The 19,678-nt window shown below is 36.7% G+C and overlaps 1 protein-coding gene across 7 annotated transcripts in view; it reads left to right on the top strand.

The window, feature by feature from the left end:
- DNAH14 (dynein axonemal heavy chain 14) overlaps positions 1-19,678 on the top strand; it is a 506,458-nt gene that overhangs the window by 416,364 nt on the left and 70,416 nt on the right. For 3 of the 7 annotated variants that reach the window (XM_050760207.1, XM_050760198.1, XM_050760178.1), the window contains 5 exons: positions 479-573; positions 3,634-3,793; positions 5,201-5,332; positions 5,708-5,803; positions 15,478-15,943. The exons of 2 other annotated variants lie outside the window; for them this stretch is intronic. In XM_050760207.1, the coding sequence (XP_050616164.1) occupies positions 479-573; positions 3,634-3,793; positions 5,201-5,332; positions 5,708-5,803; positions 15,478-15,774 (780 nt within the window). In that variant the 3' untranslated portion in view covers positions 15,775-15,943. Of the gene's footprint in view, positions 1-478; positions 574-3,633; positions 3,794-5,200; positions 5,333-5,707; positions 5,804-15,477; positions 15,944-17,311; positions 17,528-19,678 lie in introns of those variants that run through there. 2 more of the 7 variants (XM_050760305.1, XM_050760187.1) reach the window with 2 other exon arrangements.

The raw sequence follows: 19,678 nt of genomic DNA, 5'->3' as shown, positions 1-19,678 counted from the left end.
CAAAGAGAAATTGTTCCTAATTGATTGCAGTTCAAATGTCTTACCTTTGCAAAATGAAAACATATGACCCTGCAAATATAATAGCAGGGCAGCTTGCACAACCTTGGAAGGAATGTGTGCAAGTGAGAGGCTGAAGTTTAAGCTTCGTAGCTTCACACTAATTCTACTCTTAACCGGACCATTCCTCAAAAGGGCATTGTTAATTCTACACTGAGTCTAAGAGGTAAGGCAGAAATCACTGTATTTTTGCTTCCCATGTATACCTTTTCATCAAGGACTGAATCATATACATTTTAGGACAATGATACACCTTTCCAACAGTACAAGCATGTGTGTGTATATCTAAGTCATACAAGATGCATAACTTATGGGCATTGTAAAAATTTCAAATTATATTTTCCAAGTTCAGCATATAAAAATTTTAAATATGCAACTATATTGATTCATATATATTTGGGGACCTATATTTTTATTGCAGAAAACTGCCAATGAACTAAAAAGTGTGCTGCCAGCCTTAGACAAGGCAATTGTGGCTCTGAATGCCCTGGATAAAGCTGATGTCGCTGAATTAAGGTAACTCTCCTAAGTTTCTTTTGAATTGGAAAAGCTCAGAAAAAAAAAAACATAAATTCATGTTTACTAAGCCTATATTCCATTTTTAGCTTCTATGCTAAGCCTATATTCCATTTTTTAACCTTGGCTTAAGATTTTTTACCCATCTTGGTTAAGTGTTCATTCTGTATGGTATATACTGTATCTTGTCAATTTTATGATGCCTTCAATTGTAAGGTTTATCAGTATTTTTTGTATCCTTAAGAAAAAATGCTGCCAGTTAAACTATGACGTGCTGTTTGTTATAAACTGAATCTCAATCTCTTTGATGTAAAAATGTGCATCTTAAAATTGACAAAATACAATATACAGTGAGCAAGAGGGAGTATCAGGAGATGACATCAGAGAAGTAACAGGGGCCAGTTCTTCCGCAGCACAGCCCCTCATGTACCTCATGACTTTGTTCCAGAAAGTTCTATTCTTTTAGCTTTTTTTTCTAGCAGATATTCCATAGAGAGTGATCAGTTCAAATTCCCTTTAGCCTAATTTCTGAGGGCCAGTGTGTCGTAGTGGTTAAGCACATGGGCTCTGATACCAAGCTTCCTGGCTTGGAATCCTGGCACTGCCACTTTCTAGCTATATAAGCTCTCTGTGCCTGAGCTTTCCTTTTGTGCAAGAGTGATTGCAGATGTTGAAAGGACTGAATGAGTTAATACAGGTAAAGTACTTGTAACAGAGGCTGGAATAAGACAACTGCTCAATAAAGGTTACTTTCATGATAAGAGGTTTCCTCTGATCAAGTAGGCCCTTTTCCCTGCCCTAGTAGTACTACAAAAGCTAAGAAAACCAGCCTTGTCTTTGAACTCCTTGAGTATGTCTTGTTTGTTTGTTGTTTGTTTTTAAAGATCCTCCTTTGTTATATTGCTAATGTGTATTTTACTTTGCTCACTCCAAAATGCCACACGAATAAGGATGCCTTATAACCTGATCTCCATTGCTATTCTTGGACATGCAGCAGAGGCATCTAGCAGATGCACAGCTTAGTCCATTCTCTTTCCAAGCTGCTATTTCTATCATCAAAATGCCAATGATTGCCCCATGATAGTTTCATCCTTTGCCACTTTGCAACATGAACCACTAGAAGCAGGAAGTAGACAGTAGAAAATGCAGATTGGAGAAAATCAAGAAAGATCCAAGACAGACTACTTCTGTGAAGTAATAAAGAATTTCAAAGCAAATTTCCAGTAGACAAGTCTCACTTTGAATCAAATATTTATTCCTGGAAAGTGGCACAAAGATTGAACTACAGTCAATTTAAGCCTGTTTCCCCTTTAATTCAAATTAAATTTCCTAGGTAATACATTTTATCCTAGTATTATATTCACATCGTATTTGTTTTAAATAGCGTCAAACCTGGGTAAAATTGAGGAAAGGTTCCTTATTGGAGCGCTCACTTCTCCTTTGTGGACCTTTTCTCTTTTCCTAGTTCCTTGGTTATCTTTCTCATTATTTCAAAAAGGCCAAGCTGATAATCTCAGAAAAGCAACCTGAAAAATTATTTCAGAATAAGGTGCTAATGACTGAGTTATTCAATCCATTTGAAAATGATCTTCATTTTAAAATTAGACTGTTAAAGAGACTAAACATTAAATCAAATGAACACATAGGTTAGAATTTCTAGTTGTACAGACACTGGGACCTACCTAAGGCTGAAGGATGGAAGGAGGGAGACAGTCAGAAAATGTAACTGTTACGTACTGGGCTTAGTACCAGGGTGATGAAATAACCTGTACAACAAACTCCCATGACACAAGTTTACCTGTATAACAAACCTGCACATGTACTCCTGAAACTAAAATAAAAGTTGAAAAAAAATTCTAGTTGTGAAATTCAAGGCAGGGGACCTTCTTGGTAAGCCCTTTGGATAATGTCATGCATGTAAAGTTGGCTTGGTTTCCTTCCTTCTTTGGGAAGTCTGTGTGATTTTCACTTGGGGAGGCTCATTACCCTGTGTGGACCTACCCTGCCTCGTTCCAAGTTCCAAATGCTGGTGCACAGCAACCATCACCCCCTTGTGATTTCTCTTTGAAACTTGCTTCTTATAAATGTTATTCTGACCCTGACTTTCCAAAGCATCAACTTCTTACCTAACAGTCCAGTGGCCTGTCAACTGATTAAGACATAGTGAAGAGGCAGCTTCCAATGTTCCAATAATAAATACATTATTAATGACTTAAAGGACAAATTCGCATCCACCCTTCCTCCCCTGACTGTTTTATCTGTGATTTTTGCGGTGGGAATTTTAGATCAGGAAGAAGAAATGACGGCATGTGTTTAAGGGGAGTTGGCTGTTACATTACTTCTTAAGTCACGAGAATAGGGCTGACTCCGAGCGCATACACGTGTACGGTGTCTCTGTGAAGCAGTCATCAGTAAATCAACCCTGGACTGAAATAAGAGAGGGGTTTCTATTTTTAAATAACTCTGCATTGAAGACTTTTCTTTTTTTTTTTTTTTTTTTTTTTTTGAGACAGTGTGTCTAGCTTTGTCGCCCAGGCTGGAGAACAGTGGCGTGATCTTGGCTCACTCCAGCCTCCGCTTCCTGGGTTCCAGCGATTCTCCTGCTTCAGTCACCAAGTAGCTGGGACTATAGGCACCCGCCACCATACCCAGCTAATTTTTTTATTTTTGTAGAGACAGGGTTTCGCAAAGTTGGCCAGGCTGGTCTCAAACTCCTGACCTCAAGTGATCTGCCCACCTCAGCCTCCCAAAGTGCAGGGATTACAGGCATGAGCCACCATGCCCAGCCCAAGACTTTTTATAATAAAATTAGCCTCTAACTCAGATGTAGTACTTATTTAAGTTTTATGCATTTCATCTTCCTAAAACTATGATATCCTTATATTTAAGACACCCAATCTTTAAAAAATACCTAAATAATTAAATAGCTATATGTTGACAAATAGTTTTCCTTGTCCAAATGTGTGTTAAAAAATCTGTGTATATTGTCTTCTGAGATATTTACAGGGTGCATTTCATTTTTAATTGTGAAGTTGATGAGATTTTCATCATCTATTACAGAGTATACACACGGCCTCCCTTCCTCGTACTGACTGTCATGAATGCAGTGTGTATACTTCTGCAAAAGAAACCTAACTGGGCAACGGCAAAGTTACTTCTTTCAGAAACTGGTTTCCTGAAAAAATTGATTAACCTTGACAAGGACAGCATACCTGATAAGGTAAAAAGTTGATCTGTAATTGATGCATCTCATATTTACACTCTGTAGGATCAAACAGACCACCTGCCATCTAAATTGTTCTATTCTTAGATGGAGAAACTATTCTCTAGGAAAATAGCTCTATTCTTCCAGGCAAGAGAGGAGATGCCTAGTTGGATAGGGAAAAGAAATCCCAGTCTGAGAAAAATTTCATTCTGATTATGGCTCCCAAAAGTAGATGAGAAATACAGTATATCTAACTCCAAACTGTGTGTGATACCATTTAGAAATAGAGGTGGACCTGTGGGTATGTGACACAGCTAAGGTAGAGAACATCCTCAGAGAGCCCCAGTGTGCCCCAGGTCACATCACCATTACTGACCAGACAGACCTTTGAATAGGGACTGTGCCTTGCCAATATGCCGCCTAGGGGACAGAAGGAAGAGGATGGTATTCCTAGTCACCTCACACCTGAAGTGCACAAGGAGACTTCAGAATTTTTAGACATCAAATTTCTAAAGCTGGAGAAAGTTAATCTGTATTGTTTTTGTTTTAAAAGTTTCTTTTTAAAAAGTATAGCAAAGCTACTGCAACAACAGTAGCAATAGCAGGATGTTTATAACAAAGACTTTTTCTCTCCTGGTACTAGGTTTTGCTGTTGTCATTTTGTTTTGTTTTTTGTTTGTTTTTTGTTTTGAGACGGAGTCTCGCTATGTTGCCCAGGCTGGAGATCTCAGCTCACTGTAACCTCCACCCGCCGGGGTTCAAGCGATTCTCCTGCCTTAGCCTCCTGAGTAGCTGAGACTACAGGTGCCCGCCACTATGCCCAGCTAATTTTGTATTTTTGGTGGAGACAGGGTTTCACCACGTTGGGCAGGCTGGTCTTGAACTCCTGAGCTTGTGATCTGCTCCCCTTGGCCTCCCAAAGTGCTGGGATTACAGGCGGGAACCACCTTGCCCAACCACTAGGGTCATTTTTGTAGCCAGGCATGTGTCTTTGATTCTACTATTAAAGATAAGTTATTTATTTATTTTTTTTTTTAGACAGAGTCTCACTCTATGCACTTGCTGGAGTACAGTGGTGTGATCTCGGCTCACTGCAACCTCTGCCTCCCGGGTTCAAGTGATTCTCGTGCCTCAGGTTCCCCAGTAGCTAGGATTACAGGCGTGTGCCATCATGCCCAGCTAATTTTTGTATTTTTAGTAGAGACAGGATTTCACCATGTTGGCCAGACTGGTCTCAAACTCCTGACCTCTGGTGACCCACCCACCTTGGCCTCCCAAAGGGCTCGGTTTACAGGCATGAGCCACCATGCCCCACCTGAATATTTTAATATGAAATAAAATTTCAATCTAGTGTAGACTGGGGAAAACTTCAGGTGAATAATATTTCTTTCTAATGTAATACATTAACTGTGTACTCTCTAGGTTTTCATGAAGCTAAAAAAAATTTTAACCTTACCTGATTTCAACCCAAACAAGATTGCGCTGGTTTCTGTTGCTTGTTGCTCCCTGTGCCAGTGGGTTATAGCTTTGAATAACTACCATGAAGTACAGAAGGTATGCTTTTCCTCCTAAACATCTGTCATGATTTGAAAGTGGCATGTCAATGTCCCAGAAATAATTTTTATTTAACAATACTCAAGTGAACTTGAGTGGAAAGGATACCTAAGGAGAAACACTTTAATCAAATATATTATTCTAACTCACACAGATGTCAAGTGCTCCCATTAAATTTGTTATTTATTGACAACTATGCTAGTATTTGTTTATTTCATTTTATTGTTTCACCATAATAGGCTACTTTGTACATAGTTCTAGGAAAGTTTAATTGTAACAATGGACATCTGTAAATGTCTTTCAAATATAAATGACATTTTTAACAGTACACCTGACTTTTTTTTGACACTTAAATGTTCTGACATTCTCTTTAAGGTTGTGGGCCCTAAACAAATCCAAGTAGCTGAAGCTCAAAACGTCCTTAAAATTGCGCGACAAAGACTGGCTGAGAAACAAAGAGGTTTACAGCTGGTAAGAAATACTTTTACTTGTTCAGTTCTCACAATAAGACAAAACACCAGGACAATGTAATTATCTCAAGAGAGCTTATCAGTTTCAGATAAAATGGAAATAATAATATAGGTAGTGAAAAGATTAATTGTGAGGATTAAGTAAATAATATTATTGGTAATAATATTAATAATATATATAAAACTTTTAGTGCCTACCACATAATAAAACACTCTATAGAGTTCATTATTATTGTCTTTATAATATTTTAATTTACCATTTCACCAAATTTCTCTCAGGAGATCTCTACAACTTCAGTTTACCAAAGCCTTAAAGAGTATCAATCTGTGGGGTTTTTTTCTTTTCAATCTGTGTTCTTTTTTTTTTTTTTTTAAATGTTTTATTTATTTATTTATTTTTTTTATTATTATACTTTGAGTTCTAGGGTACATGTGCATAACGTGCAGGTTTGTTACATATGTATACTTGTGCCATGTTGGTGTGCTGCAACCCTCAACTCGTCAGCACCCATCAACTCGTCATTTATATCAGGTATAACTCCCAATGCAATCCCTCCCCCCTCCCCCCTCCCCATGATAGGCCCCGGTGTGTGATGTTCCCCTTCCCGAGTCCAAGTGATCTCATTGTTCAGTTCCCACCTATGAGTGAGAACATGCGGTGTTTGGTTTTCTGTTCTTGTGATAGTTTGCTAACAATGATGGTTTCCAGCTGCTTCCATGTCCCTACAAAGGACACAAACTCATCCTTTTTTATGGCTGCATAGTATTCCATGGTGTATATGTGCCACATTTTCTTAATCCAGTCTGTCACTGATGGACATTTGGGTTGATTCCAAGTCTTTGCTATTGTGAATAGTGCTGCAAAAAACATACCTGTGCATGTGTCTTTATAGCAGCATGATTTATAATCCTTTGGGTATATACCCAGTAATGGGATGGCTGGGTCATATGGTACATCTAGTTCTAGATCCTTGAGGAATCGCCATACTGTTTTCCATAATGGTTGAACTAGTTTATAATCCCACCAACAGTGTAAAAGTGTTCCTATTTCTCCACATCCTCTCCAGCACCTGTTGTTTCCTGACTTTTTAATGATCGCCATTCTAACTGGTGTGAGGTGGTATCTCATTGTGGTTTTGATTTGCATTTCTCTGATGGCCAGTGATGATGAGCATTTTTTCATGTGCCTGTTGGCTGTATGAATGTCTTCTTTTGAGAAATGTCTGTTCATATCCTTTGCCCACTTTTTGATGGGGTTGTTTGTTTTTTTCTTGTAAATTTGTTTGAGTTCTTTGTAGGTTCTGGATATTAGCCCTTTGTCAGATGAGTAGATTGCAAAAATTTTCTCCCATTCTGTAGGTTGCCTGTTCACTCTGATGGTAGTTTCTTTTGCTGTGCAGAAGCTCTTTAGTTTAATGAGATCCCATTTGTCAATTTTGGCTTTTGCTGCCGTTGCTTTTGGTGTTTTAGACATGAAGTCTTTGCCCATGCCTATGTCCTGAATGGTACTACCTAGGTTTTCCTCTCGGGTTTTTATGGTATTAGGTCTAACATTTAAGTCTCTAATCCATCTTGAATTAATTTTCGTATAAGGAGTAAGGAAAGGATCCAGTTTCAGCTTTCTACTTATGGCTAGCCAATTTTCCCAACACCATTTATTAAATAGGGAATCTTTTCCCCATTTCTTGTTTCTCTCAGGTTTGTCAAAGATCAGATGGCTGTAGATGTGTGGTATTATTTCTGAGGACTCTGTTCTGTTTGGTACCTCTGTTTTGGTACCAGTACCATGCTGTTTTGGTTACTGTAGCCTGGTAGTATAGTTTGAAGTCAGGTAGCGTGATGCCTCCAGCTTTGTTCTTTTGACTTAGGATTGTCTTGGAGATGCGGGCTCTTTTTTGGTTCCATATGAACTTTAAAGCAGTTTTTTCCAATTCTGTGAAGAAATTCATTGGTAGCTTGATGGGGATGGCATTGAATCTATAAATTACCTTGGGCAGTATGGTCATTTTCACGATATTGATTCTTCCTATCCATGAGCATGGTATGTTCTTCCATTTGTTTGTGTACTCTTTTATTTCACTGAGCAGTGGTTTGTAGTTCTCCTTGAAGAGGTCCTTTACATCCCTTGTAAGTTGGATTCCTAGGTATTTTATTCTCTTTGAAGCAATTGTGAATGGAAGTTCATTCATGATTTGGCTCTCCGTTTGTCTGTTACTGGTGTATAAGAATGCTTGTGATTTTTGCACATTAATTTTGTATCCTGAGACTTTGCTGAAGTTGCTTATCAGCTTAAGGAGATTTTGGACTGAGACAATGGGGTTTTCTAAATATACAATCATGTCATCTGCAAAGAGGGACAATTTGACTTCTTCTTTTCCTAACTGAATACCCTTGATTTCTTTCTCTTGCCTGATTGCCCTAGCCAGAACTTCCAACACTATGTTGAATAGGAGTGGTGAGAGAGGGCATCCCTGTCTTGTGCCAGTTTTCAAAGGGAATATTTCCAGTTTTTGCCCATTCAGTATGATATTGGCTGTGGGTTTGTCATAAATAGCTCTTATTATTTTGAGGTACGTTCCATCAATACCGAATTTATTGAGCGTTTTTAGCGTGAAGGGCTGTTGAATTTTGTCAAAAGCCTTTTCTGCATCTATTGAGATAATCATGTGTTCTTTAAAAAACTGTACTTTGGGGGGCGCTGGGGCTCATGCCTGTAATCCCAGCACTTTGGGAGGCTGAGGCAGGTGGATCACCTGAGGTCAGGAGTTCAAACCAGCCTGGCCAATATGGTGAAACCCCATCTCTACTAAAAATACAAAAATTAGCCAGGCGTGGTGACAGGCGCCTGAAATCCCAGCTACTTCAGAGGCCGAGGCAGGAGAATCTCTTGAACCCGGGAGAAGGAGGTTGCAGTGAGCCAAGACTGCACCATTACACTCCAGCTTGGGCAACAAGAGCAAAATTCCATCTCAAAAAAAAAAAAAATCCAGCTGTGCTCAACCTGTTTATATCATTACCCTGTTGCTTTGTAAAGGCATGATTATTCCTTAAATGTCTTGATTTTAAATTAAAATACAGTATCATTATCATTATGAGAACTGGAACTAGAATTGCTATCCCTGTTACCTATTTAGCTCACATACATTTTGAGAGTAGGCAAAGTAATACATTTCAGAGATGGCAAACAGGCAAATTCAGTCCATTGACATCTTTTGACCTATTACAGTCTTCCCACCCCTCACCTCATTTTGATATAATCCACATTTTGAAATCTGGGAATTTTACTTAATATCTGATTTTCTGTCTTTTCCTGAAAACTCAGATAGCTGGCAACTCTGGGCTAGCATTCCCACTTGGCTGTAGGCAGCCCCCACTCACTTCAAGCATTTCTGCTACCTGCTTGGCCCCATAGGCATTTCGGGCAAACTGAGATATATTAAAAAGGATTGGCTTAGGATTGTCTTGGAAATGCGGGCTCCTTTTTGGTTCCATATGAACTTTAAAGCAGTTTTTTCCAATTCTGTGAAGAAACTCATTGGTAGCTTGATGGGGATGGCATTGAATCTATAAATTACCTTGGGCAGTATGGCTGTTTTCACGATATTGATTCTTCCTATCCATGAGCATGGTATGTTCTTCCATTTGTTTGCGTCCTCTTTTATTTCACTGAGCAGTGGTTTGTAGTTCTCCTTAAAGAGGTCACTTGGACTGGGGAAGGGGAACATCACACACCGGGGCCTATCACGGGGAGGGGGGAGGGGGGAGGGATTGCATTGGGAGTTATACCTGATGTAAATGACGCATTGATGGGTGCTGATGAGTGATGGGTGCAGCACACCAACATGGCACAAGTATATATATGTAACAAACCTGCACGTTATGCACATGTACCCTAGAACTTAAAGTATAATAATAAAATAATTAATTAATTAATTATTTACAAAAAAAAGGATTGGATATTTTTGAAGGAAATAAACAAATTTGAACTGAATTTACTTTATATAGATATATCATTTCTTGCTAATATTTTGTTGTAGCTTATAGTCTATAGAGTTTTGTTTTGATGGGTGCTAATAATAGTTAATGTTTATTTAGCACTTACTGTGTTCCAAGCACTGTGCTCATTTAATCCTCATTTAATCCTCACCACAACATTTCAAAGTAGATGTTTATAAATGATAAAACTAAATTTTAAAGATTTAGTAAATTTGTTCAAGATCTTAAGCTAATAAGTGATGGTGCCCACGTTCTAACCTAGGTCTCTCTAACTCTAAAGCCCATGCACTTATTGGCCTTTTAAACTGCTACATTTTAAAATATTTATATCCAGAAGTGATATCCAAAATATTTAGCAACCAGTGTGGCATAGGCACCACCTGATCAGAATGGACATTTGTCGTGCAGGTAGAAGCAGAGTCTTGGAGCCTACAGCTGAGTTTGAAGAGAAGGTATGGGGCCAGGATAGGCAATGTGTGGCCATAGAGGTGCTCCCTGGGATATGGAGCAGGACCCGTTAGCAATCACTACAGAAATATGTCAACATTTTCGCAGTTGTTGGTGCCTGTGTAGTTTATACCACTGAATATCAGCCCTATTTCTGTCTCAGAACAGAAGAAACCCAAGAAAGGAAAAAAATTTTTCTTCAAAACTTTAAGAATAATATATTTAAACATTATACAATTTGGAAAAAAGAGCATTCAAGAAGAAATAATTTTTAGTTTAATGAAAGTATTTGTTCCTTTTTTGCAACAATTACTAGAAACTCTATGTAAATAGATTTAAAAACCTGAATGATCTGCCCTGTTTTCTGGGACATTTTTAGTCACTGAGAGTCCATTAAAAAAAAAAAAAAAAACTTGAAAGCTTAAACAATCCAAAAAGCATGGATTATAAAAGAAATCATAGATAGAACAACCAGAATGAAGACAAGGAAATAGAGAACCTGAACAACTCAGTAAACCAACTAGACCTAACAGACATTTTCAGAATACTCCACCCAACAACAACAGAATACACATACTTCTCGATTGCACCTGAGATATTCTCCAGGGTAGACCATATGTTAGGCCACAAAATAAGTCTCAATAGATTTTAAAAGACATATGCCACAAAAGCACCTTGTCTGGCAATAATAACATGAAGGTTGAAATTAGTAACAGAGGAAAAATGGAAAATTTACAAGTAGTTGACTAACTCATTTTTAAACAACCAGTGACTCACAGAAGAAATCACAAGGGAAATTAGAAAATACTTGGAGACAAATCAAATGCAACAACCAAAACAAATGGGATACAGCAAAAGAAATGCTCAGAGAGAAATTTATAGTTGTAAATGCCTGCATTTAAAAAGAAAAATATAAAATCAGTAACCTAACTTCACACCGGAAGGAACTAAACAAAGAAGAACGAACCAAACCCAAAGCTAGCAGAAGAAAAGAAATAATAAAGATTAGAGTAGAGATAAACAAAATAGAGAATAGAAAAAAAATAGCAAAAATCAATGAAACCAAAAGTTGGTTCTTTGAAAAGATCATCAAGTGAACAAATCTCTAGGAGAAACAAAAAGAGAGAGAAAGAAAGAAGAAAGAATTTCTAGACTTCAAGACAGGTCTTTTTAAATGACCCAGTCAGATAAAAAAGAGAAAGAAGAAATAATTTAAAAGAACGAAAAAAGCCTTCCTCACATATGGGGCACTATCAAGTGAAAAAATATTCAGATTTTGGGAGTTCCAAGAGAAGAGATGAGAAACGGCATCGAAACCTATTTAATAAAATAATTTCTGAAAACTTCCCAAGTCTTCAGAGAGATATAGACATTCAGATCAGGAAGCTCGTGAATCCCCAAAGAGATTTAGCCCAAACAGTTTCTCTCTGAGATACATTATAGTCAAACTGTCAAAAGTCAAAGGCAAAGAGAAAATTCCAAAAACAGCAAAAGCATCATGTTACACGTAAGGGAACCTCCATGAGAACAAGAGCAGATTTCTTAGCAGAAACAAAAGGCCAGTGGAGAATGTGTATTTATAACACTGTCATTTGTTTTTAATTACAATATTTTTAAATGGTAGGGAGAAAAAGACAAACTGTACATTCCAGCCAGAGCCACATTACTTTCCGTCTCTCAACCACAGCCTTCATGAGAAGTTTCTAGTATTTGAACTCATTAAAATCCAATCAATATACTTAAAATGTATATTTTTTACACTTAATATTTTTAAATTTAGCTTAGTAGTTACCTCCATCAGTTTTAAGCCCTTCATGGAAATTTTCTCCTCACTCAGGTACATACTTCCTTCCACTTAAAAATAGGTCTTTTGTTTGCCTGGATCCTAATATTAAAAAAATATTTCAGGAAAATCTAAGGAACTTTGGGGAAAAAAACAATGCCAGAACTTATTAAATCACATGAGCATTCATCAAAAACATTACCTTTGGGGACTGCAATGCTCATCATATAATAGAACATTTCATATGTTTAAGTTAATCAATAGGCCCCATACGTTAATATTTAAATAACTCATTGGGTTGTAAGTAACATGAGAGGAGTTTTCTCAAAGGAATCGAAATGGGTGATTGAGCAAGCAGACAAAAACAACATAACATATGAAAGTGCAAACAACCCATAATTGTTATGGGTGAGCCAGAAATAAATTCTAAATCATTAAACATGCCAAAAGTAGCATATATATATATGTGTGTGTGTGTGTGTGTGTGTATATATATATAAAAAATATATATACACACACACACACACACACATAAATTAGGTATATATTTTCACCAGGATAGCATCTTAAAGAGAAATTACAAATCATAATAAGCACAATTTTGTCTTTATAATTGTGTTGTACATACATACCATGTTCAAGTCTCCATGCTAAACCCTCAACATAAAGGTAAGACTGTAAGACCACAATCCAAGAGATGGTATCAGGAAACTTAAAATTACTTCTCAAACAACTGTTATAAACAAACATCAGTGTAGATTTGACAAGGTTGAGACTTCATGACAGCTGGAAGTTGATCAGGATATTACAGAATATTTGCCTAGGATTTATACCCCTTTAAGGGAAGGGCCAAGGTATAAAGGATGTGAGCCAAATCCCAGAGACAAGAAGCTTAAGGAATGTTGGGGAGATAAGGAATAAACCAATTTGGATAAAGAGTAATATAATTGGAAAGGAGTAATAAAGGAAATGAAATCGGGAAGGAAGGTTGGGGTCAGGTTGTGGAGGCATTGGTTGACAGCCAAAACTCTGGACTATATCCTTAATCCATTATTTCCATAAGAATTCACCAGACGCTTTTGAGCAGTGTTGTAATCAAGGTAAGTGATAATTTAAAATTATTTTGGGGAAAAGACCATCTCTTCACTAAATGGTGCTGGATATCTATATCCAGAAGAATGAAACTAGACCCCTATCTCTCACCATACACAAAAATTATATCAAAATGAATTACAGATTTAACTCTAATACTTCAAACTATGAAACTTCTATGATAAAACGTTGGGGAAAATCTCCAGGACATTGGTCTGGGCAAAAATTTCTTGAGTAACACCCCACAAGCACAGGTAACCAAAGCAAACATGGGCTAATGGGATCACATTGAGTTAAAAAGCTTTTGCACAGTAAAGGAAACACTCAACAAAGTGAAGAGACAGCCCACAGAATAGGAGAAATTATTTGCAAACTACCCATCTGACAAGGGATAAAAAAACAGAATATATAAGGAGCTCAAACATCTCTATAGAAAAAAATCAAATAATCCAATTTGAAAATGAGTAAAAGGCTTGAATGGATACTTCTCTTTTTTTTTTTTTCATTATACTTTAAGTTCTAGGGTATATGTGCATAACGTGCAGGTTTGTTACATATGTATACTTGTGCCATGTTGGTGTGCTGCACCCATCAACTCATCAGCACCCATCAACTCGTCATTTACATCAGGTATAACTCCCAATGCAATCCCTCCCCCCTCCCCCCTCCCCGTGATAGGCCCCGGTGTGTGATGTTCCCCTTCCCGAGTCCAAGTGATCTCATTGTTCAGTTCCCACCTATGAGTGAGAACATGCGGTGTTTGGTTTTCTGTTCTTGTGATAGTTTGCTGAGAATGATGGTTTCCAGCTGCATCCATGTCCCTACAAAGGACACAAACTCATCCTTTTTTATGGCTGCATATTATTCCATGGTGTATACGTGCCACATTTTCTTAATCCAGTCTGTCACTGATGGACATTTGGGTTGATTCAAGACATACCAATGGCAAACAGGCATATAAAAAGGTGCTCATATCACTGATCATCAGAGAAATGCAAATAAAAACTACAACGAGATATCATCTCACCCTAATTAAAATGGCTTTTATCCAAAAGACAGGCAATAACCAAATGCTGATAAGGATGTGGAGAAAAGGGAACCCTTATACACTGCTGGTGGGAACGTAAATTAGGACAACCACTATGGAGAAGTTTGGAGGTTCCTCAAAAAACTAAAAATAGAGCTACCATATGATCCAGCAATTCCGCTGCTAGGTATATACCCAAAAGAAAGGAACTCAGTATATTGAAGAGATAACTGCACTTCCACTTCCATGTTTGTTGCAGCACTGTTCACAGTAGTAAAAATTTGGAAGTAACCCAAGTGTCCATCAACAGATGAATGGATAATGAAAATATTGTGCTTATACACAATGGAGTATTATTCAACCATTAAAAAGAATGAGATCCTGTCATTTGCAACAACATTGGTGGAACTGGAGGTCATTATGCAAGTGAAATAAGCCAGGCGCAGAAAGACAAACATGGCATGTTCTCACTTACTTGTGAGATCTAAAAATCAAAACAATTGAACTCATGGAGATAGAGGGCAGAAAGATGATTACCAGAGGCTGGGAAGGTATGAGGGAGGTAAGGATGGTTAATGGATACGAAAAATAGAAAGAATGAATAAGACCTAGTATGTGATAGAGCAACAGGGTGGTTGTAGTCAATAATAATTTAATTGTACACTTAAAATAACTTAAAGAGTATAATTGGATTGTTTGTAACACAAAGGATAAATGCTCAAGGGGATAGGTACCCCCTTCTCCATGATGTGATGATTACACATTGCATGCCTGTATCAAAACATCTCATGTACCCCCCTAAATATATATATATACATACTATGTACCCACAAATAAAAATAAAAAATTATTTTGTCAGCTATTCATGAAAATATGTTTTCCACTAACACTGTAAGGATGGTTTAACAGTTGATTCATCATATAGCTTAAATTAAAAAATTCATTCGGTCCCCTGGTCTGTTCAGTACATCTGAGGTGAAAAAAAGTTCAACCATTTTCTTAGAAAAAGAATCTAAATACGATATAAAATTTTATTCGCGAAAAATAAATCAGAGATTGATGAATCTACAAATGCTAGGATTGTAAAAAAAAAAAAAAAAAAAGCCTATTAAAGAAGCAAGATGGCATTTAAAAATATACAAATTTCAATATCAATGAATCATTTCATTTCTACAATGTCCATTTTCATTGGTAATATAATCCCTCCAGAAAGATTTTCCACGATGTGAAAATGAAATGGTAACACTATATTTATATAAATGACAGATAAAGTCTTGAAGCAAAATGAGAGTAAGATATTTTTCTCAATAATGAATTAATTATCTTTCAGGTTGAAGAACATTTGCTGTTTTTACAGGCAGCTTACAAAGATACCGTTGCTGAAAAACAACTATTAGCAAATCGGAAAAAAATGGCCAGCAGGCGCTTTCAGTGCGCGTCAGTCTTACTAACTGTCCTGGAAGATGAGAAGGCAGGACTTTCTTTGGTCTTATATCTCCTCCATAATTTCTACTGGGCCCAACAACCCCCAAGATGTTATTTTCACTGCAGGCTGTATCATATACCTTCTAAAGCTATCTTACTATCCAGTTTCTCATTGGGATCAGTAGACACCCTATTCACATAAAGAAATCCTGTTTGAGTCGTCTCAAAACAGAAGTAACAGACTACAAGTATCTGACATTATTTCCTGATCTGAAGACATCAGCACACTTTTGTCTGATGAGGCCCAAAGTAAACCTTTCAATGAAAATGTCATTAGTTTTCCTTTTCTAGCACTGGGACAACCCAAGCTGAACATATAAAACATGGTGGAACCACAAAGGAGAAGATGTCATTAGGAAAGAAAAAGAAAATTCTCTCTTTTTTTTTTAAGTGAAAGTAGGTTTATTAAGAAAGTAAAGGAACAAAGAATGGTTACTCCATAGGCAGAGCAGCCAAAAAAGAAAATTTTCTTTTGTTCTGTCAGCCTTCTGAACCCTTTTAGCTCATCTTTTTACTTCTCCTCTGGCTCATCTGGCTTCTCTATGGTTGAATCTCTAGTAAGCCAATTAGAATCTCAGTTTAGTTACACCTCAGCTATCTTAAGGGATGGATGCTATAAAATTCTCAAGATAATTTTAATTTAGTTTAATTTTTTAAATAAATACATATCATAGAAGGTCAAGAGGAAGGATTTTATGAAAACAGACCAATCAAAGGGAGATGATAGCTCTCAGAAGCAGTTGGATGTCCCTGAGAGTCAAGTGTATAGATTGAGAGGCAGTGGAACATCAGCATGTCCCAGATGGTGAGCACCAGAAAAGAGGGCTCTTGCTTAACATGCTTTATTTATCGACCAGTCAAGCACATGCATGATCAAAGAAGCCATATACAGCCAGAGAATATGGGTTCAGAGCCCAGCTGCACCCCTTAGAAGCTTAGTGATCTTGACCGAGTAGTTTAACTTCTCTAAACTCAACTTCAAATGCGGTATCAAATGAAGTTTTCAAAGTAAAATGCCTGGTAGATAAGTAAAGATTCAGTAAATATGGGTGGTTGTTGTTATTATTGTTGTTGTTGAATACTATTAATAGTATATTATAATAAATTGATACTTTATAAACTGTCCTGCTTTGGCTGGGCATGGTGGCTCATGTCTGTAATCCCAGCTCTTTGGGAGGCCAAGGCTGGAGGATTGCTTGAGATCAAGAGTTTAAGACCAACCTGGGCAATGTAGCAAGACCCTGTCTCTAAAAATAAATAAATAAATAACTGAGCCTGGTGGCACATGCCTGTCATCCTAAGCCACTTGGAAGGCTGAGGTGGGAGGAGGATCACATGAGCCCAAGAGATCAAGGCTGTCCAGCCTAGGCTACTAAGAGAAGACCTTGTCTCTAAAAGAAAAAAAAAAAAATTGTCCTGTTTTATTACACAAAGGATTTTAAATGGCTGTGTATCTATCTTAGCAAATATGACACTATTAGCAAACTCAAGAATAAGACTAATTTTTCCCTCAGGAAACAGTTTATTTTTCAATATTATCCATTGTTAACTTTGATACAGCCACAGCTTGAGAACAGCAGTAGTAATTGCAATGATAGATCCAACTTGGAGATTAATTTTAAAATACCTTATGATAATATATTTTATATAGAATAACTCATTTCTATTTTAACATTTAGACTCGATGGCAAGAAACAATCAATCAAATAGATAACAAATTAGAAGGGATTTTGGGTGACATACTTCTTTCAGCAGCATGCATTGTATACAGTGGAATTTTAACACCAGAATTTCGCCAGTTGATTGTGAATAAATGGGAGACTTTCTGCACTGAAAATGGCATTTCTTTGTCTTCCAACTTCTCTTTAATTAAAGTTATGGCACAAAAATATGAGGTAATAACATATTTCTATTATCCAGTTAAGTGGCTATTATTGTTGATTTGGGTTTTAGCTGTATGTGTAGTTTTGGGCTTGGATGTTGTCCCAGAATTATTTTGATAAATGAAAATATTTTGTTAATAGTTTGTTTCAGGTCTTAATTTTTTTTATTTATAGCCCTAATGCCTCAATAAGTTGTATCTCTCCTGTTTCTCATACTGAGCAAAAGTCACAAAATATCTCTTTTCCCACCGTAATCCTATTACCCTGTCTCAGTGAATATAGGCAATTTCTCTCTCTGAAACCTCTTTCATTTAATACAATTGAACTTATTGAACCACAGGGAGTGTTCTTAGACACAGCCAAAAATGTAGAACTACATTTATTAGCTTAGATACTTATTGTCTGTTTATGTAAATCCTATGCGGATGTTTAAAGGATAAAAGAGAAATGCACCTAGCTTTTGTTAATCCTCCAAGAGTAATTTTAGATTGGATCCCCACTGATAATTTCCCTTAAATTGACCATGCAACCTACAAAATCTTAGAAACAAATACTGTCTTCACATTTTCATAATGCTAATAACCAATTTAAACTCAAATATAACAGTTATTACATTAGGTGTAAATGGACTAAATGTTCCAGTAACAAGTCTAAGATTGTGGCCAGGTGCGGTGGCTCATGCCTGTTATGCCAGAACTTTGGGACGCCCAGATAGGAGGAACTCTTGAGTGTAGGAATTCAAGACCAGCCTGTCTCTACAAAAAAATAAAAAAATAGCCAACCTGGGCAATGTAGCAAGACCCTGTCTAAAAAAAAAAAAATTACAGAGCATGGTGCCACATGCCTGTCATCCTAAGCCTAAGCCACTTGGAAGGCTGAGGTGGGAGGATCACATGAGCCCAAGAGATCAAGGCTGCAGTGAGCTATGATGGTGCCCTTGCATTCCAGCCTAGGCTACTGAGAGAAGACCCTGTCTCTAAAAGAAAAAACAATTGTCTTGCTTTGTTACACAAAGGATTTTATCTATCTTAGCAAATATGACACTATTAGCAAACCCAAGAATAAGATTAATTTTCCTCTCAGGAAACAGTTTATTTTTCAATATTATCCATTATTAACTTTTGTACAATCACAGCTTGAGAACAGCAGTAGTAATTATAATGATAGATCACAATCATTGCAATGATTGCACGTGCACAATGGTGGCACATGCCTATAGTCCTAACTACTTAGGAGGCTGAGGTGGAAGGATCACTTGAGTCCAGGAGGTCAAGGCTGCAGTGAGGCATGATCATGCCATTGCACTCCAGCATGGGAGACAGGCCAAGTCTCTGTCTCTCTCTCTCTACATATATATGTGTGTGTGTGTATATATATTTTATATATATGTATACATATAGCATATGTGTATACTACATATGTAGAGAGACCTCAAGAAATCCTCATAAAGTTATGACTATACATATATACTATATATACACATATATACTTATATATATACACACATATACTTGCATGTATATATACACTTATATGTATATACACATATATACATATGTACATACATAATGTATATACATATATACACATATATACATATGTACATGCATGTATGTTATGTGTGTACATACATATATACGTATACCTATATGTATACATATATACATACATATATTCATACTTATACATATATGTATATGACTATATATGTATATATGTAGAGAGACCTCAAGCAATCCTCATATATAAAGTTATAAGACTATATAACAGTATAAACCAAAGCACAAAATAGAAAACATACATTATTTATAAAATAAAACCTACATTATTTATAAAAGACACATCTAAAACATAAAGAAAAGTTGAGAGTCAGAAATGGGAGAGTGTTTACCATAGATCACAAAAACAAAAGGACAAAATAGATGTTAAGGCATAAAAGGATTACTAGACTTAAGCTCACTTTACAATAGGAATTGGTTTAATTCTCCAAGCAAATGTGAACAATTCTAAATTGTTAACCTAATAGCATGATCTCAAATAATATAAAGCAAATATTAAAAGAACTATAGGAAAAAAATAGACAAATCTACAATCATAGTGAAGGATTTTAATACCCTTCTTTCTGTAACTCAGAACAAGCACACAAAATCGGTAAGAATAGAG

The sequence above is a fragment of the Macaca thibetana genome, chromosome 1 (assembly GCF_024542745.1).
Source record: "Macaca thibetana thibetana isolate TM-01 chromosome 1, ASM2454274v1, whole genome shotgun sequence".
In the NCBI taxonomy this organism is placed as follows: Eukaryota; Metazoa; Chordata; class Mammalia; order Primates; family Cercopithecidae; genus Macaca; species Macaca thibetana.
The sequence above is the reverse complement of the archived record's forward strand: the minus strand, read 5'-3'. Positions and strand labels throughout refer to the sequence as shown.